The sequence below is a fragment of the Orcinus orca genome, chromosome 15, assembly GCF_937001465.1.
Source record: "Orcinus orca chromosome 15, mOrcOrc1.1, whole genome shotgun sequence".
In the NCBI taxonomy this organism is placed as follows: domain Eukaryota; kingdom Metazoa; phylum Chordata; class Mammalia; order Artiodactyla; family Delphinidae; genus Orcinus; species Orcinus orca.
Window position 1 is genome coordinate 64,399,530 of NC_064573.1, and position 13,336 is coordinate 64,412,865.

General features: G+C 59.4%; 1 protein-coding gene across 4 annotated transcripts; it reads left to right on the forward strand.

Moving 5' to 3' along the window:
• Window positions 1-7: 7 nt before the first annotated feature.
• Window positions 8-12,687, forward strand: GUCD1 (guanylyl cyclase domain containing 1). Of its 4 annotated transcripts, none has more exons than XM_033439682.2 (6): window positions 8-136; window positions 5,146-5,230; window positions 6,080-6,245; window positions 7,425-7,516; window positions 9,396-9,637; window positions 10,315-12,687. In XM_033439682.2, exons 1-6 carry the CDS (start codon window positions 31-33, stop codon window positions 10,404-10,406), a joined length of 783 nt encoding a protein of 260 aa, XP_033295573.1. In that variant the 5' UTR covers window positions 8-30; the 3' UTR covers window positions 10,407-12,687. The 4 variants fall into 4 exon arrangements, with proteins under 4 accessions (XP_033295573.1, XP_049554461.1, XP_012390772.1 ...); XM_049698504.1 differs by having other exon boundaries at window positions 9,525-9,637; XM_012535318.3 differs by lacking the exon at window positions 8-136 and adding an exon at window positions 446-829.
• Window positions 12,688-13,336: the final 649 nt, after the last annotated feature.

Below are 13,336 nucleotides of genomic sequence, written 5' to 3' on the forward strand. Positions count from 1 at the left end.
TAATAGTTCCGGGCCCGGAAGAGAGGGCTGATGACCGGACCCAGGTGCCGCCGGAAACATCGACCCTCGGGCCGGCAAGGGCAGAAGGGGGTCGCGTTTCCAAGCACCCCACACCAGCGACGGGCTGGACGGCAAGGTGGGCATCGGGGGCGAGAGGCGGTGGGGCCGAGGGTCAAGACCTGCCCTCACAATCTAACCTTGAGAACCCGGCAGCGCCAGGTAAGGGGCGCCCTGAGCGAAGCGAGTATCCCACCATACGGATAGGGAAACAGGGACGGAGCGGAGCGGGGGCGGCCTGTGACCGTCCCTCCAGGGGGTTGGAGTGGGGCTTGGTCTCCCGGAGCCCCGCGCTCTGCCTCGGCCCGAGGCTGGCGGAGGAGCTGGCCGGGCAGAGGCGGAGCTTGCTTGGGGAAGAGCCTCTGGGGAGCCCGCGTTCGCCCGGGCCTGGGCGGAGCTTCCGGGGAGCCGGGCGGGGAAGGGGTGCGAGGCCCGGGAGGCCAGGGGCGGGGCTCCCGGGAGCCGGGACCGCTAGCGACCGGACGAGCTGAGATCCCGAGCCCTGGGGCCTGGAGGCGTAGGAGTCGGGGCGGGGCGGGCCGCGGCCTGGAAGGGCCAGGGCGGGGCTTGGGGCGGCCCAGCCGCTGCCTCCCCTTCACCCCAGCGCGCTGGTGCTGGCGGTGGCTGCCCAGGAACCCGGCGCGCACGGGTCCCGCTCCAGCCCCAGTCAAAGCCGAAGCTGCTGCCGGCTCCGGGCCGGGGCCATGGGAGCCCCCCGCCGCCCGCGTCATGAGGACGGAGGCGGAGGCAGCGGGGCCGCCGCTCGAGCCCGGTCAGTGCTCCTCGAGGGCTCAGCTCTCACTCCGGGGAACAGGGGGGGACCCCGCCCTAGCGCGGGGCAGGGTCCGGCCGCGCGACCTTGGGCCGACGGCCGCCGCGGCCCGGGCTGTAGAGCTTTGAGCGAAACCTGGCCAGGTGTGCACTTCGCCTTGGCCACCCCACCGCCAGCCCTGGTTAGTTTGGGTTTCCTGATACTTCCTGGGCTGGGACCCCAGGCAGCTCTGATTGCGGTCATGGTGGGAGGGTCTCCGTTGAGAGTCAGGAGCGGCACTTCCCCAGAAGCGAAAAGTCCTCCTGGGGCTTGGAAGATCCTGTCCCCTCGGGTAGTTAAGGCCTAGAAGGGCTGGGAACTGGCTGGGAGTACAGAGCAATGGGGGAGGGCCTTCCCCTGGCCTTCCAGACTCAGCGTTTTGTCTTGCTACAATTCTTCACTCTCTAGTTCCTCTGCCCCAGGTGGCCTGAGTTCCTTTGGGGCGGAAACACAGACTGACCCGTTCAGTGCGGCGGGCCTCAATTTGCTTTTCTAAGTGGGGGAGGGGGAAAGCAGTGATTCCTGCTCTGCTTAAGGCACAGGGTTGATGAGAAAGAGAAAGGGCTGGTAAACTCTAAAGTGAAGTGCCAACACACTGGAGAGGTCAGGAGCACAGGAGACCCCAACCCTAAGGCATTAGTGGGACACTGTGATTGCAGCAAGGAGTAGGGCCCGGGGCTACCCTGGGATTTGCCTGCCTACTCCTCCAATTACCTAACTCTGTGATCTTGGATCAGACACTTGCCTTTCCTGAGCCTCTGTGGTGTAGTGACTCACGTTTACAGGGAGCTTTCTGTGGGCAGGCACTGTGCTAAGTTGTTTACATGCAGAGCCTCGTTAATGCTCATAATGACAAAGTCGGTTACCAATGTTATTTGCACTTTTGCAGATGAGCAGACTGAGGCCGAGAGGGGTTAAGTATTCAGGGCCAGTGAACTGTCTTCCTTCCTTGGCAACAGCTGCCAACTGAAGCCAGGCCAGCACCTTCCAGGCAGACCCTAGCTCTCAGGTGGGACAGTCCCTTGGCTCCAGGCATCAACATCTGGCAGCAGCTTTGGGCTTGGAAGGCCTCGCCTACTCTTATCACACGCCACAGGAGTATCTCTGGGTCCCTCTTGGCTGACCTGCTTGTGCCAGGATTCGGGATGGCCATGTGGGGGACGTTTAGCCACATTGGGGGTGGGGTAAGGATAAAAGAGTTAGAGATCAGGGCAAGAAGAGAAGGGGCAGCAGAGTTCCCGAGGGCCCTAGAGAGCCGCCGACCCCTGCGACGTTTACAGCTTAGGCATAGGGGAGGCACAGGAAGAGTCAAAGCCTGGCCAAAGATGGCCCAGCTAGCCAGTGTCAGAGCCCAGGCCACAGAGCAAGGAGGGAGCTGTGAACAGAGGGGCACAGTCTGGAAGCCTGGGGGAAAGGGGAGTATTGTGACACGTGGGCCTGGGTATCTCGAAGGATAAGGTCTTTTTGAAAAAAACTCCTTTCATTCGCGATTCAAGCATGTCTGTGTGCCTGCTGTGGTCTGAGGGTTGGGAGGAGGCAAATGTTGTCTGCCTGCCACTGAGGAATTCCCAGTCTGTCCAGTGGGGAAGTTACACACCACCTCCAATCCTCCATATAAAGGGCCTCAGGGAGGGAAAGAGACCAGAGCATTTGGATGGGAGACCACCTTTCGGACTAAGGGATATGCAAGAGCAAAGGCTGGGGAGTAAACAGCCCATGTAGAGAAAAACAAAAAGGCAGTTTAAAGCCACAGTGAGGGGTTCTTGAAGAGGGAGGCACCCACCACAAGGGGACAGCACACTGCATAGGCTTCTCCCTCCACTCAGCCCGTTGGGGGATTACTTTAGGATGTGAACACCTGGAGGGCAGGGCTTGGTCTCAGTTACCTGTAATGTCCCCAGAGCCTGGCACACAGTGGTGCTTAATAAGTTCGGTTTTTTTTCCAGCAAAGGTTTGATTTACTACTAAGCATCAGACATTAGGCACTGGGAATAACAGTGAACAAGATTAGCACATTCTCTGCCCTTAGGAAGCTTACAGCCTAGTGCGGAGACAGGATAGCTTTATTTTATTTTTCTTGTTTTTGTTACTTTTGCTAAGTACTGTGAAGGAAACAGGGAAATACTGTGAAGAAGAGCCCCTTCTCCCAAAGGTACAGTCAGAAAACGCCTCTCATGGGAGGAAACTTTGAGCTGGGACCTGAATGACAAAAAGGGGAAGACTTGAGTACTGAGGGTAAGAGAGTTCCAGAGCTGCACATATAAAGGTCTTGGGGTGAGGGCCAAGGTGAAGCGAGTGAGGTGGGCCCTACAGGCCTTAGTAAGAGATAAGAACGTTATTCTAAGAGCAATGGGAGACTGGAAGGGATCCCTCCAGATGCTGTGTACAGAAACAGGAGAGGGGCTGGGGGTAGAAATTGGGGCAGAGGACAGGCAGAAGTCAGGCAGGATGGAGCCCTGGGGGTTGAATCCGTGGCAGTGGATGGAGGGAATATTAGAAGGCCTCTAGTCATGGCCTGGGTTCCTTTTAGAGCCTCCTGGGGTCGGGGAAGGAGGGAGCAAAGCCTGAGCCTGCCTGGTCTCAGTGTGCCACGCCCCAGCTGGATGGAGATCAGGACTCACGGCAGCGCCTGTGAAGGGCTTCGCACACATTCTTGCCCCAAGTGCCCACAGCACCCTGCGGGCTGGGGTCTGTGAGAAAGGAGCGGGCACCGAGAGGCCATGTGACTCACCCAGCTGGTGGCCTGCACTCACCCGTGCCATCCTGCCTTCCAAGGGCCCCGCAGGTGAGGCATAGGAGGAGAGAGGACAGTACAGTGCAGCGAAGGAGCAGTCACGGGTCCCTGCCTCCTGGGAATGCATGACAGCCCAGCAGGGCACAGATGAGCTCGATGCGAGCGTCTCCTGTGAGCCAAAGCATGAACTCTGGCCCGGCAGAGTGCAGATTAGGGAAGGGGCACGGCCAGCCTGGCATCAGAGAAGGCCCCAAAAGTGCTGGCATGTGAGCCAGGCCTTGAGACTGGGGAGTGTTTAGACATGGGGAGTAGGAGCTTGGGACCCACTCCAGGCAAGAGGCTGCCTGGACAAGACCAGCAGGTGAAAGGCCAGGACAGACTCCAGGATTCATGGGTGGCCCTCCTGGTTGGTGCACGCGGAGGAGGCCAGGGCAGCTCTGCACAGACCAGTCGTGGGTTCAGGAGAGTCCCCCGGAGACCCCTGAGGCAGGGAAACCACATGGGCTGAAAGGCCGTCCTAAATGAACAGAGTGCTCACAGCTGGAGAGAAATCCTTCAGTTCTTTAGACTCTAAGCTCTGTCCAGATTCACAGGATCCCAGGGCAGGAGGGTCCTGCAGGCCGCGTGCCAGCTTGCCTGCCCCAGCCCTGCCTGGTGCTCCCTGGCTCTCCTCTCTAAGGCACACCCCCCCCACTTCCCCTATCCTGGCCCCTTGTTTTTCTCCTACGCTGCTTGTTTTTGCTGTCCACCAGGGCAGGGACCTGTCTGTGTCACTCACGACCATCTCTGGTTCACATGCCAGGCACTTACTAGGCTCTTGGGAATTATTTGTTGATTGAACAACTGAATCAGACCAAAGTCCCTACTTTAGAGATGGCCAGACTCTGTCCAGCATGAGGGAGTCAGTGGCCTAGCCCACAGCCGGCCAGTGGCAGAGCCAGGGCTGGAATGCCAGAATGCCTAGGTCGGGCCCTTTCTGCTCCACCCAGAGTAGCTTTCCACATGCAGACACGTGACCGTCCCCTCCTTGTAGCCCTGGGGGCTGTGGAGTCAGGGGCCTCAGGAATTCAGACATGAATATCTGCTGAGTGCCTCCCGGCTGCCGCCCTGTCCCTGCCTCCTTGGAGCACCCACCACAGAGAGGGCTCTGGAGAGGGGCCTGTGGGGCTGGGAATGCACGGAGTGGGGGGCCAGGCACAACAGGGGTCGTCATGGAGAAGTGACGTCCGTGGACAGGAGTTAGCTGGTGAGGATGCGGGGAGGCGAGGAAGCAGAGGGTGCTGGAGCAGCAGCCATGAAGGCCTTGTCCTGGGAGGTATGGGAGCTAGCCCACTGGAGGGTTTTGTGTAGGGCTGGCCTGCTCTGACTGGCATTTTGGGGAGATCACTGCCGTGGTGAGGAGAATGGATCGGGGGGCCTTTTGTAAGGCAGTGCACTGGTCCCTGAATGGCTCCTGCAGGATCTGGGCAGCAGCTGATTATGATGGGAGTGGCAGTGGTGGGCCCTACACCAGGGTCTGTGACCTCCGTGTGTTTCCCTGCAGGGGACTTTGTGCAGCTGCCCGTGCCCATTATCCAGCAGCTCTACCACTGGGACTGCGGCCTGGCCTGCTCCAGGATGGTGCTGCGGTGAGTGGGCAGGCCTTAGCCCTCCCAGTCCACAGCACCTGCTCTTGCGGGGGGGCACACAGGGAGAGACCTGGGTGGGATTCATCGTCCATGTGGCTCTCCTCTGTTGGGGCTTGTGGGAGGCCCAGCTTCCATCCAGGCTCCATCCCACCTGCAAAAGCAAGCAATGGTGGACCAGGCCTTCCAGGTCTGCGTCCTGAGAATGCCAGGGCTCTGGAATGGCCAGGAAGTCCCAGGTGCCCGGGCCTGGCCCACAGAGTGACCCCATGATTGAGATGTGGTGTCCTCCCCACTCCTGGCCTTGGACTCTTGGGAGACTGAGTCACTAGGGAGCTGACCGCTGAGCTGAGGCTGCGTGAATATCACAAGAACCTTGACCACTGGGGCACGGAGGGACCATAGCCATCTCCTTGTCACAGAGTTTTCAGGCAGCAGCCTAGAACGCCAGGGCAGCCTCTCCCTTACCATTTTACCTCCTGGAATTCCAGGCAAGATAGGGTTCAAGAAAAGGATTCTGTGCCTAAAACTTAGAAAACCACTGATGTGGTCCAAGCACTTAGATGGTCCTAGAGATGAAGCTGGCGAGGCCAGAGAGGATGGCAAGACTTGACCAAAGTCACAGCCAGCAAGAGAGGTCAGACGCAGAATCCAGGCCCTGGACTCCGTGGCCGGTGCAGTGCCCCCAGCAGCCTCGGGTTGTGCCTGGCAGTGTGTGGGCAGGACGTAGGAGTTCATGACAAAGGACAGAGCCTTATGGGGGCACAGGAACTCAGACAGTGGCTGGCAGGCCCTCAGGTAGAGGGTGACCCGGACCAGCTTCCCTGACCTCAGCAGCCCATCTGCCCACAGCTACTTGGGCCAGCTGGACGACAGTGAATTCGAAAGTGCCCTGCAGGAGCTGCGACTGACCAGGAGCATCTGGACCATCGACCTGGCCTACCTGATGCGCCACTTTGGCGTGAGGCATCGCTTCTGCACCCAGACCCTGGGCGTGGACAAGGGCTACAAGAACCAGGTGAGCGCCGGCCACTGGCCTTCACCAGATGTGGTGATCAGAAGAGGGTGTGGTCCAGACCTGGACACCCAGGTGAGCACCCAGTGTGCAGAGACCAGGGAACCAAGGCAGACGCGCTAAGGGCAGAACTTGTGAGCTGTCGGACCAGATCACCTTGGGTCCAGCTGCTCAGAGGACCCCAGTGGTGAGCCGGGTCCCTCCTGACACCCCCACCACAGACACCTGCCGCCTGCCTTCGACAGCACCTGACGATGCACAGAGGAGCGTCCGGGTGACCTTCCTGTGTCCTTCCCTGTGTCCCAGCATGAGCCGGGCCAGGCCTCAGAGCACACACTGTCCTCCTCTACCATCACTCACCGATTTTCTTCCTTCTCATGGGGACAGCTGGCTCCAAGTTGGGTCATTGGTGTTCTGGAAGAAAAAACAATATACTGTCTTTCATTTCTTTTATTTTTCTTTTTAAAAAGAATGCCAGCATAGCCTTTCCCATACCCCAGTGCATTTTCCCACCCTGCACAGCTGGAGCTGGTCTCACCTGCCTCCCGCAGGGTGGATCACGGCCCATGCTCCAAACTTTGGCAGAGCAGAGTCGCTACTGGCCTCGCTGGCAAGAGGGTTGTCGCACGGTGGCCAGTGCTCGTCAACCTAACTCTCCTTTGAACCTTCTAGGCCAGGGGAAGAAGGCTGACAGATCTGGCTTGGTCAGCGTGGCCGCGAGGCAGAGGAAAGGGCCTAAGAGCAGGGTATTTTCTGCCTCCCCCACAGGGGCTCTGGCCCCCTTAAGACCCCTGCACCAAACAGAGATTGTTCCTTGCTAACATATACTGGCTGAGCCGAGTGGTGGCTAGATATCCAGGGGCCTCAGCCGGCCCGTTTGCTCATTTACTCCAGACTCCTGCCCATCAGGGTACACAAGCCCGGGGCGGCTAACCTTCCTCAGGGTGCCAGCCTGAGCCTGCTGCCCACCCATCTCCTGAGCATCCTCCTCATTCTCTGTGTGGTCCTGCACTCCCGGCCAGCCGCCCTGCCCGCTTGGGACAGACACAGCCTTCCACCCAGGCATGCTGCCTGTGCTGTCCCCCTGCAGGCTGGGCTCCTCTGCTAACTCCAGAAGGTGCTGTTTACTTCATCCAAGTGGGGTGAGGGCAGTGGCCTCTCCAACTGCCCTTCTCTCTTCAGTCCTTCTACAGGAAGCACTTCGACACAGAGGAGACCCGGGTGAACCAGCTGTTCGCACAAGCGAAGGCCTGCAAGGTGCTGGTGGAGAAGTGGTGAGTCCACCCCACCCCTGCCCTTCCTTGTGCACCTGCTCACCCACAGACTTGCAGGTTGGGGGGAGGCCTCAGGAAAGGCTGGGGAGTCAGGCAGAACTGGGGTTTCCTACCCAGCTGGCCCTGGGCACTGACTGACTTGCCCCCCCTCCCCAGGCCTTAGTTTTTCCATCCATAAAATAGGGACAAGTGGGGCTACATGACCTACTATACACAAAACTCTGACCTGGGGTAGATCCTGAGTGGGGGATGGAGGGACAGGTGAGCAAGACAGACACCAGCCAGCCCTCGGGCTGCTCACAGAATGGTGGCATGGGACAGAACACAGGGACCCTAATAAAGGGGTGACGGCCTGGGGAGCATGCTGGCACGGTGACGGAGGGTGACAGGGACAGCCCAGGGTGACACTGTCTAGGGAGGCCTGGCTGCCAGATCTCCCCACGGGCTGCTCGACCTTATGTGGATCCCCCTTCTCAATCTATACGTGGGGGCAGGACTCAGGAGACCCCACGAGCGACCTGGCCAGATGCGAACCATTTCTTTCCCTGGGCTCACTGTAGGTAATGCGCCCAGGCTTGCTGGCTCAGACCTGGGCTGGGTCCCCCAGACCTCCCTTGGGTCTCCCATTCCCCCCAGATTTCTGTTTTCATTGTAACGTAACCTAGGCACACGAAAGCCCACTGGGAAACAGGGAAAATGTCTCCACACATCCTCGGGCCCCGTGAGCACATGTTGGAGGGAGAGGCAGCCGATGTGTGCTTAGTGGCACTTGCAGGTGCTTCCTTGTTGAGTGGAGAGCTGGGGCTGTCCCCGTCCCACAGGTGAGGAAACTGATGGGAAAAACAGTGTGAGCCACCATGGCCACCCCAACTCAGCCGTGCTGTGACTCGAACCTGGGACTTGCACCCCCGGGGTCCCATGGGGTCTGCCCTTTTCCTTCCAGCCCAGCCCCTGCTTTTTCCGGTAGCTGAAATCCCACTCTGGTACATACCGTTGGCAACTCAGCCAGCTGTTTCATTTCAAAGACCAAATGGAAAAAGGGCATGTTTCCCTGGGCCAAGGCAACAGACCAGACGGTCCTGTGACTCAGCGTGGCTGGAGTTGGGCCAGGCCATGAGGTGCTAATGTGTGCTCCTGAGGAGCTTGTAAGGATGGAGGGCCCAGAGTGGGTGAACGTCCCCCCCCCGAAGATGGTGGGGCCCCAGGCACAGAGGACCCTTGCAGCCCTTCTCCCCTCTGGGTCTTACTTGGACTTGCTTCCTTCTGGGGGCATTGGAGGGGGGCTGTGCCTAAGAGTCTGGAGCAGCTGGCTGAACTGAGGGTTCCCCTCAACGTGCTGCTGACCAGTCCTTCCTGGGCAGCCCCTTCTGCCACGAGGAGCCTTAGAGAAAAAGAAAAATAACCCTTTCAGAGAAACACATGGTTTTGAAACTGGTGAAGGTGTGCTTGACTCAGATTTTGGGAAGCAAATTAAACCAACAGTTTACATTAATCACGCATCATTTAGGGTAAAAGACCAAGGCAGGGGGTGCTTGTACAAAAGAATTCACTAACCAGGTCAAGACGTGGGGTGCTGCTCCAGTGGCCCTTGATGGGGGTCTGTCTGGAGCTGAACTGTCACCCTGTGAAGGGCCTGATGGGTCCAGCTTGTCCTGGCCACACTCAGAGCCCTCCAACCCTGGTCCCATGCTTGGCCTCCATCTGAGCCTGGGCCACCGTAACAAAGCAGGACATTCCCACCTGCAAGGAGCTCAGGGCAGACACGAGCCATGTCCCCAAGCTTTGTGACACAGGACAGGACAGGGGTCCAAGTGGGGGTCCACTTGAGAGACGGGGAATGGGCCCCAGCGGCGCCAGCTGACCCTCCTCCTGCCCACAGCACAGTGAGCGTGCAGGACATCCAGGCCCACCTGGCACAGGGCCACGTGGCCATCGTGCTGGTGAACTCAGGGGTGCTGCACTGCGACCTCTGCTCCAGCCCCGTCAAGTACTGCTGCTTTGCCCCCAGTGGCCACCGCTGCTTTTGCCGCACCCCCGACTACCAGGGCCATTTCATCGTGCTGCGCGGCTACAACCGGGCCACTGGCTGCATCTTCTACAACAACCCGGCCTATGCTGACCGTAAGTGTGGCAGGCGGCAACAGTGGGCAGGGCGGCCCCTGGCCCCCACGTCTCCTCCCATTCAACCTGGTGTGGCCAAGACCTACCTCAGTGCCTTCTCCCCAGAGCCCCTCCTCCCCCTGGACTCCCTCATCCTTGCCACCCCTCTGGCCATGCAGGAAACCAGCCACAACTTGGGGCTGTGCCAGACTCCATACCCCTGTCATCACAGGCCAGCCCTCTCTCCCTCCCACTGCGCCAGCCCCCTGCCACCTCCCGGGGCCCACCCTGCTGTCTCAGCTGCACAGGCCGCAGTTTCCATCTCCCCCAGGCCAGCCTTCCGAGGATAGCCAGCACACTTGTCAGAAAGGAAAGTCTGCCCAGCCCCGGCCCCAGTCCTGGCTCCAGAACCCCCCAGGGCTCCCATGGCCCTGGGGATGGGGAAGGACCATCCTGACTCACACAGACTTGTCCCGTGCGACCTCGCGCGTGTTTCTTCCCCTCTCTGGGCCTCACTTTCTCCATCTGCTGAACTGGGGAAAGGTCAGAGAACAAGCTCACACAGGCTGCAATAGGCAAGGAGGGCTTCCTGAGCAGGGAGGGGCAGCCAGGCATGTGGGATGTGGCTTCCCTGGGCGCTAGTCAGGCAGGTGCTCGCCTCACCCGCTGACCCTGCTCTGCCCCTCATGCCCCAGCAGGAATGTGCAGCACCAGCATCAGTAACTTCGAGGAGGCCAGAACCAGCTACGGCACGGATGAGGATATCCTCTTTGTCTACTTGGACAGCTGACAGCAGGAGCCTGGTGTGCCCAGGCCCTTGGACCCCACCCTGCCCTGCCCCAGCTGGGCCCACTCAGGAGGCCCTGGCCCAGGTCTGGGGCTGCCAGGGCTCAGATGTGGAACTGTGGCTCCGGCTCATGTGACCAAACCCCAGGGAGTTCTAGGAGGCTGAGTCCCACGTGCTTAATCCACCAGCGCTGAGCCGTCATTCCACTTACCCTGCACTCCTGCTGGTTGCTGGGTCGTCCCTAGAGCATCTGAGTGGAGCCTCCCCCAGGACCCCGAGGCTGACTCCAGCTGTGCTCAGGGGACATCCACCCCTACGGGTGCCCTTGTTGCCTGTGAGCCAGACCCAGGGCAGAGGGAGAAGCCTGAGCCCATCTCCGCACAGACCTGGTGAATGAGCCCTGAAGAGAGATGTTGCTTGTCTGTTTGGAGACTGTGTAGCTGGCCTGGGCCCCGGGGCTGGGACTGCTCCAGCCTTGCAGGGACCTGGAAGTACTGCAGACCCCCCTGGGCCTTTGGTGGATGCTGCCGCCCCCTCCCACCTCCCAGTGGGACCAGTTCCTGCAGCTGATTGCAAGGCTTCTGGCCCCTGGGGAAGGCTGGACCTCAGGCAGAAATGACTCTGAGGCTCCTGCGGCCCTCCAGGTACTCCATCTCCTTGGGGTGGAAACCTGGGCTGCAGGTGGGACCCTGGCTCCTGCTGGCCAGCAGTGCTCACAATGCCTGACCCCGAGGGCCAGGAATAGCTGCCTGGTCCCCAAAGATGCTCACACCCACAAGGCTTCCTGACTAGGCAGGCAACGGGGCTTGTGTCTGAGGGCGGGGAACCCCAAGTTTCGCAGGGTTGGTTGCTGGGGCCCTGGGCCTGCGTGGCTGATCAGTGGCTGGGTGTGTGGGGGGTACTGTGACCCTCCACCACCCGCCCTGGTGTTCACATCAGGACCTTTTGCACAGAACTTTGGGTCTCTTCTGTCTGACAGGAGGGGTGTTACCTACCCAGGATCACGCAGCACGGCACCATAGCATGGACTAGAGCTGTTTTCTTTTTCTTTTTTTTTTTTGAGAGGGGGAGGGTGGTGGTTTTGAGATTTAAGTTTTCACTTTATGGGGGTGAGACTCAACCTCAAGTAAGACAATAATAGTGAGATTGTAGGTACTTTGGAACCACTGACACCTCTCTTCACAGGACAGGTAAGCCAGCCCAAGTTCTCTTTCAAAGGGGCCTCTCACCATACGGACAGAATCTGGCCCAGGAGAGTGGTGGAGCTGGGTCTTGAACCTGGCTCTGCACCTGAAAAATAAGGACAATGGATCATTCCCAAAAGGGCTGGGGACACCCATGCCTCGGGTTGCCTCTGGCTAGGGGGAAGGGATGCCCCAACAGCCACACCGCTGCAGCACCCTGCATCTCTGTCTTCCGGTGCCCGAGGCATGATGTGGGGCAGCTGCTGCCCCTCCCTCAGACTGCCGACCATGGCCATGCTACACGTCTGCCCCCATGGAGCCATGGCTACTCTGAGGGGCAGGGGTGGGCTCTGCTGACAAGGGCTGTCAGACCACCTAACCACATTGTTTCTCAACACCAGACGGCCTTGACCAAGAGGGAGGCGTTGTTGGCTGGGCAGCCACCCTGGGTTTCAGAGACTAGTGCTGCCTGCAGACTGGCCTCGTGTCCGTTGCCTTAATGCTGGGTGGCCCAAGATCCCAGGGAGCGCTGTCCCACGCCCAGGTGGCTTTGGGTTTGGGTGTGCTCAGGAGGGGTCCAGGTAACACTGGTGAGGACATATGTGTCAAGGGAAACAGAGGAAGTGAAGCTTTCAGGATGGCTCCCTGTGAGTGAGGCTGGCACAGAGAGCAGCCTCCACAAAGAGCGGTCACGGCACCTCTGTCCATCAGAGACACAATCCCTGGGCTTGGAGGAGGGCTTCTCAGGGCAAGCACAGGTTAGAGGTCACCTGTCTGGAAGATTCACAAGAGCCACCTGCCCCTGGGGTGGTGCCACCTGCCTGGGGAGGGTCATGGAGGCAGGACACAAACCTCATTGTGTCGTATTCTCGCACAAATCATGAAAATGGGGCTGGAGATAGAGCCCAGACATCAGGAACTCTGCCTACAGCACATGGCACCACAACCGCCTGGCCACACACAGGGGGCCACGCTGGACAGTTGGCTCTGTTCACTCCAGCCACCTGGGGACAAAAGGGATCTTTTGCATTACAGAGATTTTATACGTATATTTTGTTTGTAATGAGCCATTCTCAGTAAACATTATCCTCACTGCGAAATGAGTGATTCCTGTCTTCTCCCCGGGTTCTCAGCACCAGTGCATGGGAACCTGAACCTTCAACCTGCCACAGCGGGTTTAGCTGGGACTGGAATAGCTTCCTGCTTCTCAGACTTGCATCCCTTCCAGTGCCTGTGGAGGCGCACACAAGCGGAGCTGGAGGTGGAAGAGCCTTGGAGCTCAGCTCGACTTTGACTATGGGTCTTGGAGAGGGCCTGGATGATGCATAGCTGTGGGCAGGAGGAGGACCTGGGAGGGCGGGGGAGGAGTGGGGGGACAGTGGGGCCCACAGGAGGGCATGGGGGGTGCAGAGGGCAGGACTACAGCCTTCCCTGCACCCTGAAGCCTTATCTGCCGGCTACTGGACTCCTGGCATTTTGCTTGATAAGAATCTACAGAAAAGGACTTCCCTGGTGGCACAGTGGTTAAGAATCTGCCTGCCAATGCAGGGGAGATGGGTTCGATCCCTGGTCCAGGAGGATCCCACATACTGCAGAGCAACTAAGCCTGTGCACCACAACTACTGAGCCCGCGTGCCTAGAGCCCGTGCTCCTCAACAAGAGAAGCCACCGCAATGAGAAGCCCGCGCACCGCGATGAAGAGCAGCCCCCGCTCGCCGCAACTAGAGAAAGCCCGCGCGCAGCAACCAA

Bases quoted from the DNA above. Each gene is read 5' to 3' on its own strand.
- GUCD1 (XM_033439682.2), top strand. From the start codon at position 31: ATGACCGGACCCAGGTGCCGCCGGAAACATCGACCCTCGGGCCGGCAA. The intron at 137-5,145 runs GTGGGCATCGGG...GTTTCCCTGCAG, and splicing joins GCGACGGGCTGGACGGCAAG to GGGACTTTGTGCAGCTGCCC. The intron at 9,638-10,314 runs GTAAGTGTGGCA...ATGCCCCAGCAG, and splicing joins CAACCCGGCCTATGCTGACC to GAATGTGCAGCACCAGCATC.